Raw genomic sequence first — 20,984 nt, forward strand, 5'->3', positions numbered from 1 at the left:
AAAAAAACACTTGAAAATCCCTATAGTCACATCTCATGTTATCATGACAACCAGCAAAAACCCTCACAGTACTATTATGGGTACACAAGACAATAGGAAAAGCTAAAGGACCTTCACCACACTTCTCTTCAAAGACTAGTCTACTTGACAATTAAAAAAAAAAAATCTACAGAGTTTGGAAAGAAACATAGATATTAACCACTTTGAGCCAATTGCCATGGTGACAACTGTCGCACTGACATAATGGAATTAGAATTGTAGTTAACATCTGCGCTGCTTAAACCTTTATGACATCACACAAAACAGAGCTCACATGATGGGATGACAACTTTAGCTTCTACAGTTATTGTGCTCTTCAAAGGTCTCCTTCCATATAACAAGCCTCTTGTGCATGGCAAACTTAACTAACCACGTGTGAATAACAACAATGATACAAAGCATAAGAATTTAAGAAAACACCCTCCCACAACTTACAATTGTAAACCTCACAATCTTTACGTTTATCTTATGAATCGGGTAAATGTTACTCTGCCCATACTTGGAAACTACACTTAAACACATTTTGTGTTATATTACTAAGAGCATTACTGTTGAAGGTAGCAGCCTCGCCAATCACAGATTCAATACTGGATCATCTTCTTAAAAACAACTCAATTACTCAAACGCTAATTAGAAACACCAGAATTTCCGTCACCTTTTTATATAAATATATACACGCAGTTTTTTCTTCATAAAAAAAAAGCTACTTTGCGGCTTTATGTCTTCACAGCAAATATATAGATAGATTTTTTTTCTTTCTTTTTGTGTTTGTGATTTTACATTATCCCTCTCTACCGAGCCACTGAGCTTCCTCTGGAGCAAAGGATGCTGGGTAAGGCTATGTACATGAAGCCCCGCCCCATTTAGGAGAGGCAGGGTTTGGGTGCAAGGGGGTGGATCCAGATCAGGTAACCGATTCTCCTCTGGTCTACGGTAAGCTGGCGATGTCTCGTTTGGGGGGCGGTCCATTTGGTTTACCGCTGGCACCATTGGCCTTGTCCTCAAATATCATCACCCTGAGAGAGAGAGAGAGAGAGAGGAAAAGAAAGATTTATCTTCAGATATGAACTGACCCAGTGCTTGGGATGTGCTGTTGCATCAAATTTCTGAAATATTATAAAATATTCTTTATTCTACATTCTATAACTATTCTAAAAGTGTGAATTGCCTATTAGACAGACAGACAGACAGACAGACAGACAGACAGACAGACAGACGGACAGACGGACACACACACACAGAGGTCTGGGCACTTGGGGAGTTTTGGCGACAGCCTGCAATGCCAGGTTGACCTCCTGTGAGAGGCAGTGGAGGGGCTGCAGCTGAGATAAAAGTGCTGCTGGTCAGAACTGAAGAGAACCAAACCAGACAGATCAGCTCGGCAACCCACTGAGTCAAACAAGAGGATTAGAGAGGAGAACAGAAAGAGAGAGACAGCGCAAGAGACGGCGAGAGAGAGAGGGAGGGAGAGAGAGAGGGAGAGGGGGAAAGTGACAGGGAGTGAAAAATGAGAGCGAGATAGACTGACATTGTGTTTGATGAAAAAACAAAGCACAGAACATAAACAGTGATTATGAACGAAACAATTACGGGTAAAAACAATAGTGGTCAATAAAGAGGGAGAAAGAAAGGGGAGCAAAAAAAAAAAAAAAAGAGCATGAGAGAAAAAGGGAACAAGAAGGAGAGAGAGAAGGAGAGAAAGGGAGAGAGGGGGTAGAGAGAGTGGGGGTGTGTATGAGAGCGGACAGGTCTATTCAGAGCTGAAGTCTTGCTTTCCATTTCTGGTAAACCTCAGCAAAGCTCTGATAAGCCCTTAACAAGCAGTGATCATACGCACACACGCACACAACACCAGCTTCTCACTAATCACACAGACCTCTTATTCACCACACACACACACACACACACATTCATTACATACATACATTTATTACATACATAACATCCAACCATCCATACACACACTTACACACATAAGCTGGACTGGGAGGATTTTGCCACTTCCGTCTAGCCACTCTACCATAAAGGACTGATTGGTGGAGTGCTGCACTGATGGTTATACTCCTGAAAGGTTCTCTCATCTCCACAAAGGAACTCTAGATCTACATTCCTAGTGAGCATTGAGTTTCTGTCCTCAGATCTAGAAAGGCTGTTGGTGGTTCCAAATCTCTATCATTTGAGAATGATGGAGGCTGCCTTGCTCTTGGGGACTTTCAATGATGCAGAAATGTTTTTGTATCCTTCCCTATGTCCTATGAGTTGAATTAGGCTCAGGTGGTCACCAATCAAGTTGTAGACGCATCTAAAGAATCATTGATGCTGGATAAACCACAGCTCAACTGCAAGGGTCATAACTAAGGGTCTGGATGTTTCAGTCTTTTAGTTTTACTGAATAATATATATAAAAAAAAACACTCCAATTGTGCATTGTGGAGTATTCTGTGTAGATTGACGAGTAAAAAAAGATGACTGAAATAATAGCAACATGGGAAAGGAAAGTGTGAAAGTGTCTGAAAACGTTCCGAATGCACTATACAACCGACTTTTTACTGCTTTCCTTATCCCACACCATCCTGAAAAACTACATTGCCCAGAATTCCACTTCTATACCCCACAGCTTCTTGTTTTAAGTCCCAATTTTCTGAGTGAGCTGGGGCCAGCGCTGCAGGGTTCCTGCCTGAAGTTCAGGATTATCTACCAGAGAAAAGAGGTCACCGTTCTCGCCCAAGGAGCCTTCACATACACACTCACATACACACTCTGCATGAACGGTAGCTGGCACACTGCTAACCCTGTGCAGTGTTGTGAGAATGACTGAGGACTGGACTGTAAAGAGAACTGCAGATTGACCAGAGTGTGATGCATTAGGCCCAGAATGTGTGTGAGCCTTATTTGCTAATATGCCACGTGTGTGTGAAAGTGTGGTTGCATGTGAGAGCATTCCATCCTATATATATGTACTGTGAGAATGTCCTATGTGTGTATGTGTGCATGTACCGTTGTGTTCAAATATGTCAAGTGTGTGTGAAAGTGGGGGTGTATGTGAGAGCTTTCCACCCGTTACATATGTACTGTGAGAATATGCTGTGAGTGTGTATGTGAGGGTGTGTGTGTGTGCGTGAACCGTTGTGTTCAAAGCTTGTGCTTTAGCACATGAACTAATCAATATGTCAAATCCATGACTGGTGTCACGTAGGCAACAAACTGTCAAGGCATCAAGGTGGATGTGCAGGTCTGGCTGTGTGTGTGTGTGTGTGTGTGTGTGTGTGTGTGTGTGTGTGTGTGTGTGTGTGTGTGTGTGTGTGTGTGTGTGTGTGTGTGTGTGTGTGTGTGTGTGTGTGTTTGTGGGTCAAATCAACTGATTTTAGAAAAATGTCCTGCCTGGGAGTCCCTGTTAAACTATAAACAAAAAAACAGTTTTAAGGCATATACTATTATTATATACAGATTCTACCAGCAATTGACTGAGATGATGTGTGTGTGTGTGTGTGTGTGTGTGTGTAAAATGAAGAATAAAACACACAGCGTTAGAGAGCGGGTAAAAGAAACTGCTCTTTTGCTCCAGTGATTAGAATATGAAGGATTAGAGGGGGATTTGTTCAGTTAAGGGGCCATGGAAATGACTGCATTTGGAGAGTCCAAGCCGCATGCTGCAGTGAGCACATGTTTGCAGTCAACACACACACACACACACACACACACACACACACACACAGGATGATGGGCATGTTCATATGGTATCTGCAGGATGTCTGCAGTATGTTATTTAGCTCTCTAACAAATGACATGACCTTCTAAGCTGTTACACACACACACACACACACACACACACACACACACACACACACACACACACACACACACACACACACACACACACACACACACACACACGATGATGGGCATGTTCGTCACCTTAATAAATATTGTTTGGTTCAAGGTACCATATTCATATTTTATTTACTAATTAAAAGATGACGATCCTCCTTGCGGGGGGCAGGGTTTGGTGAAATGCTCCTAAAGTTCAATGTTTTAAGTCTGATGTGACCCCCTGTCATTTTTGTTTTCTTCTCTCATTACGAAGTGATGAACTTGTGCTACTTCATCAGTTCATAGAAAGAACCTATTTTCTATAGTGAACTTGTTCATTTGTGCAAAAACATGCTTAATGACGTAACAAGTGTGGCCTAGAGTGTGTGTGTGTGTGTGTGTGTAATTAGCTATAACTGACCCAACATGCGGAGGGTAGCCTGCTAGACGTTGCCACCCAATCTGACATTGAATGTAACTGATGCACTGCTGCTATGACTTCTCTCAACTGGGCCAAAAGGCAAAGAAAGAAAGAAAGAAAGAAAGAAAGAAAGAAAGAGAGAGTGTGAGGGAGGCAGAGTGTGTTTGTCAGAGATGGAGGGATAGAGAGAGCGAGAGAGCGAGACCAGAGGGACTGAGGGATAAAGAAAGAGAGATGAACAGACAGATGGGGAGGAGGAGAGCCAGACAGAGCAGGTGAATGTGATGGGAAGATAGAGAGTCAATGAAAGAAAACAAGCGAATGAACATGAGGGAGAAAGAGAAGGAGCAAATGAGAGAGAGATAAATTAATAGATAGAGACAGAGAGAGGTGGAGAGACAGACAAGGTGAAAGAGAGGAACAGAGCAAATGGAAGCAAAGAAGAAAGAGAGAGATAAACACAAAGAGAGAGAGAAAGGTAGAGCGTAGAGTGTGAGAGAAAGAGAGGTCTGTTTTCTGTCCAACCAGTGAAAAAAAAAAACCTCCCCCCTCTCCCCCTGGGAAAGAAAAACAGAAGAATAGAAAGCTGCTGAAGTTTCCCCTGCCAACCGACAGAGCACACACACACATGCATACATTATCACACACACACACACACACACACACACACACACACACACACACACACACACTAATGCATACATTAGCCTACCAACTGAAGAGAAGGAGGGAGTTGGGGTGGGTGGGGAGAGAAAGAGAAGGAGGAGGAGAGAGTGCCAGTATGTGAAAGCTAAGAGGAGGAGTGAGATAGGGTGATAGAGAATTAGGAGACTAACTTTTAAAAAGGCAGAGCAGATAATCAGTCAGGTAGGTAAAGACCAAAGGATTGTGACATCTTTTTCACCTAGTTTCCCGGCTTGTCTCTGTTACTTTCTTTTACCACTCTCTTATCTCCCTCTTCCCCTCCCTCCCTCCCTCGAAGTTCTCAGAGTCCAGTGAATAAGCCAGTGTGTCAGTGTGTGTATGTATGCAAGTCTTTGTCAGTGTGTGTGATGAGTCTTGAAGTGGATAAGTGGACAGAGGAATGCAGGAGGAGGAGAAAGGGAACTTGGAGGGTAAGATAACAACTCTGCAATGTGTATGTGTGTGTATGTGTGTGTTTGTGTGTGTGTTTCTGCGTGTGTGTGACTGTGTGTATGAAGTCATTGGAAGGTCTCTCAAAGTCACTGATAAGTGTGTGTGTGTCTACGCGCAAAGTCAGAACTGGGTCAGTGTGAAGTCCAGAGGGCATTCACCATCAGAAAGCTGAGAACAGCTAACAGAAAGAATAGAACAACTAGAGTCAGTGGAAAAGAGGACACACACACACACGCACACACACACACACGTCACAGCTTTCACATACATCCAATGCTCACCACAAACTCAGCGTACACTGCTAGAAATACACACTCGCATGAATGTGAACACAAAACACACACACGCTGCATGTTCAAATATATTCACTGAAAATTGCAAAGTTGCTCACCAAAATCCTCACCACATTCACCGAACACACACACACAGTGCGGACACATGATGGCAGCACTCCGATCCCATCCAATTCTCTCCATGGGGTCTCCATGGGGGGTTAACTGCTCTATCTCAAAGCACATGGCAGTGACCAATCTAGACCGCGTCAGTTCAAATCAAATGCGGAATGTTTACATCTGCTACCGTTGATTATACAGTAAATACGTTGTGAAATGAAACAAAAACACACCACAGTTAAAGTTGTATTAGTATTGATTGATTCACATCGATATGAATGGATAACATGACTAACAACTGGTGGAAAAGTAATATGAAAATATTTGTTCACTGAATTAGCGGGTTCTGTCCCAAACAGTTGCGTTCCAGTTTCAAAGGTTTAGTTTCGGTTTCAGTATTTCAACGTGAATGAGAGGGAGCACAAGAACTGAGCGTCTAGCAGCGATTATCATATCATAGACATATATGATGCATGTACCGTATATGTCTGTGGGCACGATCTCAAGCACGTGCAAAAGTTGTTGTTGTCCAATTTGAATCAGATACGAGAGACACATGCGCGCCCAATTACCAGCGGAATCGAATCGTGTGTCCAGGGGTTTACATCGGAGTCCAGTTGGACTCAAGTCGGACACAATGAATCTAGTTCTGGGGAGACACATGTGTCCAATATCCAATTTAAATCGGACTGAAATTGGAAATTGGACACATGTGTCCACACTGACAGTAGCCCTGTAAGGTAGAGAATCCCTTTTGCATGAGCTGCAATAGCTAGCATTGCTGCAGCACAGTCTGGGGATGTCCAGAACTGCCCAGTTGAGTCAACACTATGAATGATTGACATCTAAAGCCTCCAATCCTTCCATTAATTTCATAAGCCAGTAATCAGCTTTTGTTTTGGGAGTGTGTATATGTGTGATATGCTTTGGAGGAAGTGCTTAGTAGATTTAGGGCTCAATTTGGAGTTGTTGGCAGATAACTTGACCACCTTCAGTGGTAATGCACCCAAGCTGAGACCGAGCAGAGAAGTGAACACACATACACACACACACAACTCAACATTCACTTCCATAGAAGTGAGGCAGGGATTGAGATGGGGAGAGTGTGTGTGTATATATATGAGAGAAGGGGAAGAATAAACACACAGCGTTAGAGAGCGGGTAAAAGAAACTGCTCTTTTGCTCCAGTGATTAGAGTATGAAGGATTAGAGGGGGATTTGTTCAGTTAAGGGGCCATGGAAATGACTGCATTTGGAGAGTCCAAGTCACATGCTGCAGTGAGCACATGTTTGCAGTCAACAAACACACACACACACACACACACACACACACAGGATGATTTGCATGTTCATATGGTATCTGCAGGATGTCTGCAGTATGTTATTTAGCTTTCTAACGAACATCATGAACGTCTAAACTGTGTGTGTGTGTCTGTGCATGCACGCATTTATGCAGTCTATTCAAGTTTCCAAAATCCCCATGCTCATGACATCACATTAAAGACAGACCTTCAGCATCACCCCTTCTAGATCTATAGAATAGAAATAGGGGAACATTTTTAAACGAAACACCTTCAAGATGCTCTACTGGAAGCTGTTCCCCTGACAATTATGCCCCACTGAAAAGGGAAAAAGGAAAAAACCTCAGCCAAGTCCAATCAGTGCACCCTTTGCATTCCTCTGCTTCCCAGCTATTTTAAAATGACTGAGAACCTCATACTGAGGAGAACTACAGATACAAGCAAGCTTTTGACTGAGTCACTCTGGAAATGAAATAGGTCACTTTCATGAGCGCTATCTACATAAATACATAAATGACAAGGCAGAGGCACTGGCACTACACAAGTGTACTGCGATATTATGTGTTGGACTGACCTGTGGGCTTCAATGTAGTGTGTCTGGCTGACCTGACTGATACTGTGGCACTGCCACATAACGAGCCGTCCCTGCTGTCCTATGTTGAGCTATGAGGAATCTACCACCAAACTAGAGCACCTTTATTTCAGCACAGCTAAGTGGGTCTCTCACTGACTGTGCTATATTCTCTCTCTGACACACACACACACACACACACACACTTTTTCACATTCTATCCATCTCTCTCACACACACACTCCATAATTTGTCTGATTTTGAAACCAATCTGAAAAATGTGTGGATGGAATATGAAAGAAAAAAATTGGTTGATTTCTGCAATGGTTAGACATAGCTTCCTATTAAAGGCAATCCATTTATTACCAGTGCTCTCCATTAGATGTCGATCTCATGGAGATATCGCAGATATCACCTGTTGTTATACAGTATGTTTTCACTGTTAAAGCAACTATACCCTTGTGCCTAAAAAATAAATAAATTTGGTAGACAAGCCCTTGGCCTTTTCTTTGGTGGTTTTCACGATTTGTTACCAAGAGTCTGCATTTTAAATATTTGTTTATATAAATTTATGTTACTTTTAGAGCTTTTTAAATCTCTCTCCAAATACAGAAAACTGCTAGTATTTCAAATATCAATACTGAATCTGAATCAAAAGCTTGTAAGTCGTACTTGAATAACACAGAGGTGTCTGTGCCAATCCCCAGCCCTACTCTGCACACACTTTGAAAACGTGCCAATGCATGCTAATGTTTGTAACAAACACAAATAGGACGCCTAGACTGACAACATCCTTAAATCAGTTTGCTACCAGGATGTCATCCTGTGGGTATTTGGATGTAGGGTGGGCAACTACATTTAACATAAATAGATAATGTCCGAATCCTAACCGTCTGCCACCGTGTGTGCTGCAATGGCAACTTTGCAGCATGATCGTGCTTGACAAGCAATCAAAAAACTGTCAAACTGTCCTGCTAAGCAACTGTAGACGTGAAACTAAAGAAAGAAATGTTTAGCCAGGGAAAATTGATTTTAAACCCATACTTTTCAAGCATTCTGAGACAAGGACTACAGAAATGCATTGTTTACTGTTGCTAGCGAGGTCGTTGTGAAACCATAATCTTGCATGCGATTGGATAAAATCAATTTCTTTCCCACGCTGTCTAATGGTAGTAGGACGTGGTCAAATTTTCTAAAATGGATTAATCAATAAAATATACGTTAAGATTTAGTTCAGTGATTGATTTATTTCCTTTGGTCAAACACTGATGTCCTGTTTAAGGATATGTTGGATGTTCTGTAGGAGACGGACATTTTGACCGGTCTTTAACTTTTTTTAAACATTTTACCAGGCAAAAAATGGTTACCGGCTATTGTAAACACTGACACAAACACACACTCACTCTGCATGATCATGAATGTACACACAGGACCGTGCGGGCAGACACTCGAAAACATGCAAACACACAGACATATACACAGACACACACACACACACACACACACAGACACACACACACACACACACACACTGCATCTGGTTTCCGCTCATCAATCAAAGAGGTTAGGGGGCGGGTTATGTAACCATGGAGAGACAGGAGTGACCATGTGGTGAACAGAGATGACACCATAATTCCACCCCCTGCGGAGGTGTAACAACAAACACAAACTGGTCATGCGGTAGAGATGCTGACGCTCCACACACACACACACACACACACACTCCCAAGGAGGAGAAAAGAACAGGTGTGAGAGCAGCAATTTGGCACAGACACGTACAGCAGCTGTCCTTTCAACAGCCAGTGACACATACACTCTTTCTCTTTCAACAGCCACTGACACACACACACACCCTTTCTCCATCACTCTCTCTCGATGACACACACACAGAAAAGTGAGTGACAACTGTTAGTGACAAGTTGGACGCATTCTTCCTGAAATTTGCACACATACAGACAAACATACACACACACACACACGCAAACGGCATTTCCTCTAAAGACCCAATGTGACATCAATTCCTCCCCCTTTCAAAAAAGCACTGGACACACAAAGTAGAGTAGCACGCACACACACACACACACACACACACAAGCACACACACCTCATACTGAAAGCCATTTATTCATAGCTGTTTTACTCTGATGGTGTCGTGTGGGAATGGACGCCAAGCGGTAAAGTTGAATCGGAAATCTATCCCCCTGACGATTATTTTCCTAGTTGCTTTGCTAGCTAAGGTTTAAATGGCAGAGTTCCCTTTGCATGAAATGATAGCTCGTTATCTAACTCATGTTAGTCTTCTACCGTAATGGAGCGTTGTGATTTCACCCAATACAGTTATGGGTTTCGTATGTGAAAGGCTTTACTCTCTCTCTCACACAGACACAGACACAGACACAGAGACTCACAGTTTGAGCACAGCTGATCTCTTGCCCAGCATCATTTTGACGAAGTCGCGGTAGTTGATGGTCTCGCCGCTGCCTTCCGTTACCTCGGAGATCATTTTCTTCATCTCCAGATGCGTCTTCGGCACGCCCAACTTCTCCATCATGCGCTTCAGACCCATCATGTCTTTAATACACACACGCACACACACACACACACACACACACACACACACACAGTTACTCCAGCTTATACTTCATACACCATCCCAGCAACATTCAGTAACTGCCTGACATACATACATGTGCACACACAGCGGTCCTCAGCCCGTGTCAAAACAATGAAAGAAAGAAAAAAGTATTTCATGGATACAGTTTACAGACACAGGCCTGTGTCACTATAGCCTGGCCATTACCAGCCTGTGACTCCATTTCATTCCGTCTTTCAGTCTGGGCCAACCCAATGCATTTTGGTTTCCGAGATGGGCGGGTGCTTATCTTGAGGTTTAAAATCATTGGAGTTCCCTTAACCAATCAGCAACGTTTAGTAAGCATTCGGTAGATTAAACTCTTCCCAAAGCCAGTTGGGAGAAGAGCTACGACGTCCTTTCCAATCATAAAACTTACAAGAAAATACTCTTGTTCTCCTTTTAATTTTCTGATGTTCTCGAGAGTTGAGACAACTTTTCCGATAGCTTTTCGTGTCTTTTCCTCCAAACCGCGAGTTTTGCGTCACAGCTCTGAACTGTTCGCTGATTGGTCCTGCAAAATTTTGAGTTCTGGAGACGATTGTCAATGGGGTTGGGCCAGACTGAGTATGAGCTTGAAATCAATTCAGGGGGAAATACGTAGGCTGGTGTCACCAGGCTAGTGTCACTACCCAACTGGGCCAAAAGTTGCAAACGGACACGTGTGTGTACGCTTCACACCTGTTGAAAATGAGGCTGGAGTATCACTTTCACTTTCCCCCCCACACATACGCAGAGCATAGTCTTAACTACCGTTAGGAGGGGATAGTGCAGAAAGACATACACAAAGACATGCATGTCTCCCACACACACGTACAGCACAGTAGTTTTAATTATACTTAAGAGGGGATAAGTATCACAATACAAGTGGACATGCTCGCTACACAATACAGACGTACACACACACACACACACACCGAAACTCAGTCCGAAACTCACCAATGTCTCCTTGGTCGTTAAGGTCAAACTCTGCATATTTATCTGGAAAAGAAAAAAACATAAATACTTAAAGACCAGGAAAAACAGAATGAAAAACATAATGAGTTTACTGGGCTTCTCTCTTACACACACACACACACACACACACACACACACACACACACACACACACACACACACACACACACACACACACACACACACACAGCTGTCAGTGGCAGGTGTGTGTGTGTGTGTTGTAGACCAAGGTCATTTAGAGGTCAGCTGAGGTGGTGGGGAGTGAAGAGGATGGAAGGGAGAATACAGGGTGATGGGGTGGAGAAGAGAGACGGGGATAGAGAGAGGGATAAAAAGGTAGGGGGATAGAGAGATAGAGAGATGGAGAGAAAGAGAGAGATTGAGGTCAGAAGGAGGAGAAAAGAGATGGGGTGATGTTGTGGCAAAGAGATAGCGAGAGCAAGAGATATACGGATGGGAAGAGGTAGAGAGAAAGGGGCTTTGAGATACAGAAAGAGAGATAACCAGTGTAGTGGAGATGCTGATATCTCATGTCTGCTTCTGCTTTCCTCTTTCTCTCTCATCCTTTATTCCATCTCTGTAGATCTCTCTCTTTATTTGATTCAGTTTCTGCTTAAATCCCTCACCATGATTTTTTTCCTTTAAATGATCACACACTCTATTTCATGGTAGACAATCAGAGGTAGCACGCAACAAGAGAATGTCAAATAGTGACAGAATGTAAAACGACACACACACCCACACACACACACTTCTGCTGTATTACAGTAGGGTATACATCTACTGTAAGAGCAGTACTGTTCTCTCCATCAGCCCCTCTCTCCATTCCTCCCCCTCTCTCTTTCTCTTTCTCTCTCTCAATTCCTCTCCCTCAATCCCTTTGTTTCCCTCTCCTTCTTCCTTCATTCCTCCCCCACTATTTCGCTCCCTCCATCCTTTTGTTTCTCTCTCTTTCTCTCCCTCTCTATCTCTCAGCACTGAATGGATCTTTGGTTACAAAAGTGGTTGTGTTGTTTGGGGGGCCTTGAGTTCCCCAACTATGGTGTGTGTGTGTGTGTGTGTGTGTGTGTGTGTGTGTGTCAGAGACAATTGCACCCAGTGACATTCCAGACCCCTCCAATCCCAACCTCCAGGGACAACAAGGGCCTGTGTATGTCAGAGAGAGACAGAGAGGGAGGGAGAGAAAATCTCCAGCATGGCTTGTGCCTCTCCATTTGAAAAGCTCAAGAGGATGCCACACATTATATCATTTTTAAATTAGATTTACCGCATTGCACTTAACATAACTGAAAAAGCGTTAGCAAGCATCCTCCATGAGACGTTCTGTTTTCAAACATTTAAGAGTAAACCTTACAATAAGTTATAGATATATGTCTATGATAATTGCTGCTAGACACTTACTGTTCTTATGCTCCCACAGCCCGTTCTCTTTGAAATACTGTAGTAGTACTTCTTAAAACTACTAATAATTGACCATCATTGAGAAAAATGACAACTTTTCTGTTAGCAATATCTGATATGCAGCAGCTTAACCAAGCTTTGTTTATTGTTTCCATGGTAACATGAGCCATCTCAGAATAATTCGCTTTTCGCAGCTATTTCGCACTTCCTATATGCAATTCCGAATGAAAAGTACCGGTAGCTCTGTTAGCGTCTGCAAAGAAAAAAAAATATATATATTATATGACGCGTCGACGACACAAATCCGCGTCGACCATTTTTCACAATCGACTTAGTCGATTTCGTCGACTAATCGTTGCAGCTAAATTGACGACGTTAGGCAGCTGCCCCCAGTTACTGATGCAGGGACATTATATAAATGTGTACATATGGCATGGCGACACCCCCACAGTAAGGTGACTTGTTTATGTCCAGTACTTCGCCAGGTCGGTCTGTTGTGGACTGTCTTCCTTCAGACACTTCTAAGAAGCTGTTCTCCTAGGCCTTTTTTTCAGCTCAAACTCCTTCTGCAGTGTTTGCCCTCATGACCATCCAACCTAAACCACAAGACAGAAAACATCCACCTGGACTCAAGTATCAAACACACACATGCACAAATGTACACACACACACACACACACACACACACACACACACTATACCCACTATTACCTATGTATACCTCCTGAAAAATTCATCCCTGGTTCACTCCCCCCCTTCACTCTCTATCTCTCTCACTAAGGACGGAGACAGTTTGCCTTCTCTCTCACTAAAGAAAGGGACAGTTTGTCTTCTCTTTGAGGTTTTTCAAGTTCATACAATTACAAATCAGAACAAAACACCTCTCTCTCTCATGTTCTCAGCAAATCATTCATTCTTTAGTCCACTGCAGAACAGTTCCTTCCTCCCTCCCTCTCTCTCTCCATGTTCCTCTTCCTCTCTCTCCCTCTCTGAATGTTCCTCTCTCTCCCTCCCTCTGTGCATGCTGTGGTCCATCTCAGGAAACCTCATACAAAAACAAGTAAGCATTCCTCTCTCCCCCCACACACACACACACACACACACACACACACACAGGGAAGCTCAACTTCATCACCCAGCAGGAAGCAAGCATTAGGGTCAAAGGTGAGGGGTGTAAGGGCAAGGAGAAGAACAGGAAATACAGGCCCTCAGAAGCCCTGGGCCCCCAGTGGTCAGTGTGTGTGAGAAGAGTGAATCTGTTAGTGTGTGTCTTCCTATCCTACATACACATACCCTACCCATACCACACACAAACACACACACACAGACACACACACACACACAGGCACAGACACAGGCACAGACACACACTCACACACACACCTCTGAGTGGGGTTAGTAATAACAGTGGTATCTGCAGGGGAAATCACAAGTTAAGCACTGGGAGTCATCTGTGAGATCTTGGTCTTGGCATTTAGCTTGGCTGTCTGAATTACTTGCTTGGACACACACACACTTACTCTTTCTCTCTATTTACCTCGTCTTAGGCCACATGTTCTCCCCTATGGCCTCACACACACACACACACACACACACACACACACACACACACACACACAGGCCTGGGAGCCACCAGTGGTGAGGCAGAGAGGTCTGGAACATTCCTCTGTTGCCACTGCGGAGAAGGCTTCTCTTCGGACACATAAATCACAACACTGACACACACAAACCCCCAAAACGCTCTAAAACAGAAAACAACGCAATCACACACATTCATAACCCATACACACTAGGATAGAGCTATCTGGTAAACAGATCCACACACACACAGCCTACACAAGAGATAGGTCATTCACAGGTGCCACAATCTGCGTGCCAAGATTGTATGCAAAAACATACAACTTGCATTACAACATTCTCACACACTCACATGGGTATAAGGTTGTCTGGGAAAACACCACCACACACACCTGCACAAGAGTCTAGAGACCAGCGGACAATGTTTGTTTACACAGTCATGCATTCCTATAAGCACCCAAGAAAAACCACACACACACACACACACAAATTCTGGGGCCACTCATACACACATCCTAGTTCTGCCTCTGAACGAGCATCTAAAGCAGGAAATGTGCTCATAGAGATGGTTCAACTAAAGATACACAAGAGTCCACACACACACCGCTGCTACCATTCTCAAGAATGAATCTTGCTCACAGACCTAATACATGCCCAATGAGGGGTAAGGTCTCACTGATACCTCCAAACAGAAGGACAATGACTATGGTAAATTGTATACCGTCTACATGGTATAGAAAGTGGTATACTGGGTGGTATGGCAAGGCCAAGGTTTGGCCGGGAGTAGGAACAGGATACGGTCGGGAGGGCAGTTTGTCCTCAGAATCAGAACTTCATTTCTGCCCCGCGGGCTCAGCTGTGATGCAGCCAGCTGTGTCGTTTTCGGACCAGCAGCAGGCTGGGTGAGGTCAGTGGACTGGTGACATGTTTGTGAGCGGATCACGCCAGTGGCTAAGACACACACACACTGGCCAAACTATGGGAGCCAGTGGCTTAGACACACACACACACACACACACACACACACAGGCCAAACTCTGGGAGCAAGTGGCTTAGACACACACACACACACACACACACTGGCCAAACTCTGGGAGCCAGTGGCTTAGACACAAACACAGACACACACACACACACACACACACACGGACCCAACCGGGAGCCAGGCCAGGACGCCCCTTTGTCTCACCAAGTTTTTCTCTTCAATATACAGTACTGTGCAAAAGTTTTAGGCAGGTGTGAAAAAATGCTGTAAACTAAGAATGTTTTCAAAAATGGAAGTGTTAACAGTTTATTTTCATCAATTCTTCATAAATTAACAAAATGCAGTGAAGGAACAGAAGAAAATTCTAAATTAAATCAATATTTGGTGTGACCACCCTTTGCCTTCAAAATAGCATCAATTCTTCCAGATACACTTGCGCACAGTTTTTGAAGGAACTCGGCTGGTAAATTGTTCCAAACATCTTGGAGAACTAACCACAGATCTTCTGTGGATGTAGGCTTCCTAAAATTCTTCTGTCTCTTCATGTAAACCCAGACAGACTCGATGATGTAGAGATCAGGGCTCTGCGGGGGACATACCTAGCCTGGCCATTACCAGCCTGTGACTCCATTTCATTCCGTCTTTCAGTCTGGGCCAACCCAATGCATTTTGGTTTCCGAGATGGGCGGGTGCTTATCTTGAGGTTTAAAATCATTGGAGTTCCCTTAACCAATCAGCAACGTTTAGTAAGCATTCGGTAGATTAAACTCTTCCCAAAGCCAGTTGGGAGAAGAGCTACGACGTCCTTTCCAATCATAAAACTTACAAGAAAATACTCTTGTTCTCCTTTTAATTTTCTGATGTTCTCGAGAGTTGAGACAACTTTTCCGATAGCTTTTCGTGTCTTTTCCTCCAAGGCGAGTTTTGCGTCACAGCTCTGAACTGTTCGCTGATTGGTCCTGCAAAATTTTGAGTTCTGGAGACGATTGTCAATGGGGTTGGGCCAGACTGAGTATGAGCTTGAAATCAATTCAGGCGGAAATACGTAGGCTGGTGTCACCAGGCTAGGACATACCATCACTTGCAGGACTTTCTGTTCTTCTTTAAGCTGAAGATAGTTGTTAATGACATTGGCTGTATGTTTGGGGTTATGTTCCTGCTGCAGAATACATTTGGTGCCAATCAAACGCCTCCCTGATGGTATTGCATGATGGATTAGTATCTGCCTGTATTTCTCAGCATTGACCACACCATTCATCCTGACCAAATCTCCAACTCCACTTGCAGAAATGCAGCCCCAAACTGGAAAGGAACCTCTACCATGCTTCACTGTTGCCTGCAGACTCTCATTATTGTACCTCTCTCCAGCCCTTCAGCGAACAAACTGCCTTCTTCTACAGCCAAATATTTCTAATTTTGACTCATCAGTCCAGAGCACCTTCTGCCATGTTTCTGCACCCCAGTTTCTATGTTTTCGTGCTTAGTTCAGTCACTTGGCCTTGTTTCCTTGTCGGGGTAGAGCTTTTTGGCTGCAACTCTTCCATGAAGACCACTTCTGGCCAGACTTCCCCGGACAGTAAATGTCTGTACCTGGGTACCACTGGTTTCTGCCAGTTCTGAGCTGATGCCACTGCTTGAAATCTTCTGATTTCGAAGGTAAATAAGCTTGATGTGTTTTTCATCAGCTGCATTAAGTTACCTTGGCTGACCACTGCGTCTACGATCCTCTACGTCTTCTTCAAAAGAGCTTGAACTGCACATTTTGAAACCCCTGTCTGCTTTGAAATCTTTGTCTGGGAGAGACCCTGCTGATGCAGTATAACTATGTTGTGTCTTGTTGCTGTGCTCAGTCTAACCATGTAAATGGATAAAAAATAAACATTTATTGTTTACATTTTTCAAAGCATTCTTAGTTCATAGCATTTTTTCACACCTGCCTAAAACTTTTGCACAGTACTGTACATCTTGGTGTTACGGGTAATCTTCCACTGTCTCTGCAACCTAAGTGGCCACAAACACTGCAGAACTGCTGTGGTAAAGACCACACAACCACACAACCACACACACACACACACACACACACACACACACACACACAGACAGACAGACACACACACAACCACAGACACACACAGCTTTAGAAGCCACGGAAAGACTAGAGCAGCTCTGTGCGCACACACACAGAGTCTGAGTGACCAGTCCTGCTTACTTTTAAAGGAGTCCAGTTTCTCTGCAAGATCCTCTTCATCTCTGTACTTCTGATCTTCCATATACTCCTAGAGTCAAAAAGTGTGAGAAAAAGAGAGACAGAGAAAGAGAGCGAGAGAGAGACAGAAAGAAGGAGAAAAAGATGAGGGATAAAGAGAAAGAGCGAGAAGAAGAGAAAGAAACACAAACACAGATCAGATTCCCAGTCATCCAGTCCCATAAGGCAAAACCTAGAGAACAGCACAGCTTGGATAACAAACCCTCAGTGTGTGTCTGACCCCAAATGTGTGTGTGTTTTAACTCACTGACTGTTAATCCTCTGCACTGTTCTCAGTCATTTGGGCAGATTCATATATTTATAACATGTTCCCCCACTGATGACCCAAGACTAAAGAAAGATGCTTCTGTGGACAGACATTAACGCAGTGTGTGTGAGTGTGTGTGTGTGTATGTGTCACTAATGCTAGGATGTGTGACGGTGTGTATTTTGTGTTTACTTTTCTGAATGAAAAAACAGACATGGTGTATAGATGTTTTAATCACAGCTGATATGGAAGTCTAAATATCATTACTAAATGTGGATGTGTGTGTGTGTGTGTGTGCAAATGAAATGTGCTGGAGAAAGTCATGCTGAGCACGACAGACCGAAAAGTGTGTCACAAATTTCCTGTGGGTAAGCATATCTGTATGTGTGTGTGTGTGTGTGAGATAGAGAGAGAGGTTTAGCATGACATGAGTGAGTGTATTTGTCAAAAAGATGATTTAACACACACTAGGCACAGACCCAGCTGAGTATTATGATGACTGTTGTGGCGCCAAAGCCATGTTTGAAATGGAAAAGTGTTCAATAGACACAGTCTGTCTGGGCGCAGGCAGTTCAGGACCGATAACTGGCCATCAATGCGACCATGCTGGACGCATACACCACACAGGAGACACATTGCACACCAAAACATCTGTGTGTGTGTGTGTGTGTGTGTGTGTGTGTGTGTATGTTAGTCAAAAATAGGTTTTGTCATTTAAGTGTAAGTCAATAGTGGGACCTAACACTATATGTACATACGATCAAACAATATGGTTCACATCATATTTCCATTCATACATGACTTAGGTTAATATGTCAGTGTCATAACCAATGGTTGGTCTTAGGTAATTTGCCCGTTTTAGCCATGTTCATTCAGAGTGTGAGTTGTCCTATTCAGGTGTGTTGTTGACTGAGTGAAGGGGGAGTATGGAATAAGCTAGAGTGTTTGTGCTAGCCTGGAAGGGAATGTGCTGACATAACCTTCACGAGTGTTTTTGTGGTCATATATGCCTGAAGGAAAGGGTACAGTAAGACCTGACTCATCACTCAAACACACGTCACGACACGGCCAACTAGTAAGACCAAGGCAGTGTTGACAAGGGTCGGTGAGACTGGAAGACGGGGCGGATAAATACTGCCGAATTTTAAGGTAATGACTGACTAAAGAAAGCAAGGCAGAAAATGGTACTCAGCAGAAGGCTGACTGGCTGTATGAAAAAGACAAAAAGTATTTCTAAAGCCGATATTTCACGCCTACTTTCGGCTATAAGAGTGACGCAAGCGCGTAGTCAAGACTGAGATGACCATGACCGCGAGAGATAGGAAGGAAAGCCATCTGAATCACGAAGTCAACACCGCTGATTTGCTTAAATTGCTGTCATAAACGTGAAAACACAAGGGTTTAAAATCATATCCAAGTTGAAAGCCTTTTCGCAATTCATAACAATTATAATACCTCCTTCCAGCTAAATGCAGCTAGTAGCATAATGTCGTTGAGTTAGCCAGTTTATGTCGGTTGAATGCATTGATGAGGCGCACCCTTGCAATCAGCAGCTCAATCCCACCAGTTCTCCCGCCGAGACCCGGCACGGCAACCTGAATAACTCCGGCAACAGTACTGAGAGCAAAGCAAACCTATCTGACAGCTTGCCAGGGAAACCCAAGAAAGGAGAGAAAGACAGAAACAGAGAAGGGACTGTGGGAACCGTTGCGAAGGCTCAAATACCATAGCTGCTCTGGTTCACCGTCGCAGACACGACACAATGGGTGCATTCATTCCGCTATCGAGACACCTGCTTCCCGTCTGAGCGCAAGAGGGTTGCAGGCTCAAGGGTGGAGACGGGGCCCCTGCTTGTTTCAGAAGCATTATTTTCAGTTTATATACTGGCTAATTGTGCTGTATAAAAGGTCAGAACGCAGAGTATGAGCCATTGACAAAGGTTTCCGTTGGGAGGTCGTGCAAGGGAGGATCCTTAGCACATGCTGTACCCCCCACCCAACACCACAGCTGGGACTGACATAAAAGCAACAAGTGGCTTTCCTTAGGGGGAGAAGCCGGCGGGGTAATTTATTTCAAGTGGCCATCTAAGTAGAATTAATCGAGAAACTGGCAGAATCATATTTTACAACACATTTAAATTTGGCTTACGACTCAGCACAAGCCATGCGGCTTTTCCTCTCGTTTAAACCGTTCCATTGTGCCCTTATTTTCAAAGGATTAATGGGTTTATATCGACGAGTTCAAGGCCAAGTGTGCTGAATTGCATTAACGTTAATACGAGACACCAATACGAGAAAACCGGCGGCACAATGTGGTAAGGATAGACACACAGAATGGCAGTGAAAAGATATCCCACCTTATTAATCTCCTCCAGTCTGTCCCTTTGTTGGGCTTTCAGTACTCCAAAGGTTTTCCCTCCTGCAGACATTACAAATCGTATTTAAATATTCGACATTTCACATTGCACTGAGGGTAGCTATACCTATATTTGCTAACAGAGGCTAGCAGGTTTGATAAGAACCTCTACAGCAGTGTTAGCCAACATCACAGCACTAGCATTCCAGTTGATAACGTTAGGTGACCAGCCTAGCTGTTCAAGGTATCTAACTAAAGATGTACCGTTTAAACAACGTTTAAAATAGCAAAATTCCGTAATTTTACCTTGAGTATTCTGATTCGAAGGCATCGTGGCAGAAAGAGAGGTTTCTTGACGTTAAGAGCTGGGACAAAACGCAGAACCTGCGTGTCTGTGAGCGCGGTTGTCCTCACTGTAGATCTGAACCAGGGAACTCACGCTAGCGTAGGTCAAGGCGAGCGGAGCGGTACCCTAGTGATGCGCTCCCGGCACGCAAGGAATGCCACCGACCCTCGGGCTCCATCAAGTGGACAAATGTGTAATTATTTTGGGAAGCTCACACATATACTATATAAAGTCTTTATATATATATATATATCTGTGAGCTCACACCCATGTCAGTCTTTTAGTTTTTCCCAATCTTAGAAGATCCGTGAAGTTTGAGTCATGTTGAATTTGTTGAATTTATTTACTGGTGCATATTTCCCCAAAACAGCAATTGTCTAATTAGTTAATTTGTTTTGTCATACTTCATAAATATATTTATAGTTTTGGTGGTGTTATTATTATTATTATTATATTTAATTTAATAGTAATTTGTTTATTTAAAAATGTTTTATGGATTTAATTTCATTATGCTATTACTACATTTTCATATTCTTGTTTTTACTG

General features: G+C 43.5%; 1 protein-coding gene across 1 annotated transcript; it reads right to left on the bottom strand.

Moving 5' to 3' along the window:
• Window positions 1-237: 237 nt before the first annotated feature.
• On the bottom strand, window positions 238-20,496 carry aif1l (allograft inflammatory factor 1-like). Its single transcript, XM_080848259.1, has 6 exons — window positions 20,399-20,496; window positions 20,094-20,155; window positions 17,434-17,500; window positions 11,243-11,284; window positions 10,080-10,242; window positions 238-1,055 (listed from the first exon to the last, which is right to left on the bottom strand). Exons 1-6 carry the CDS (start codon window positions 20,421-20,423, stop codon window positions 968-970), a joined length of 447 nt encoding a protein of 148 aa, XP_080704385.1. The 5' UTR covers window positions 20,424-20,496; the 3' UTR covers window positions 238-967.
• Window positions 20,497-20,984: the final 488 nt, after the last annotated feature.

Source organism: Sprattus sprattus (assembly GCF_963457725.1).
Source record: "Sprattus sprattus genome assembly, chromosome: 11".
Lineage (NCBI taxonomy): Eukaryota > Metazoa > Chordata > Actinopteri > Clupeiformes > Clupeidae > Sprattus > Sprattus sprattus.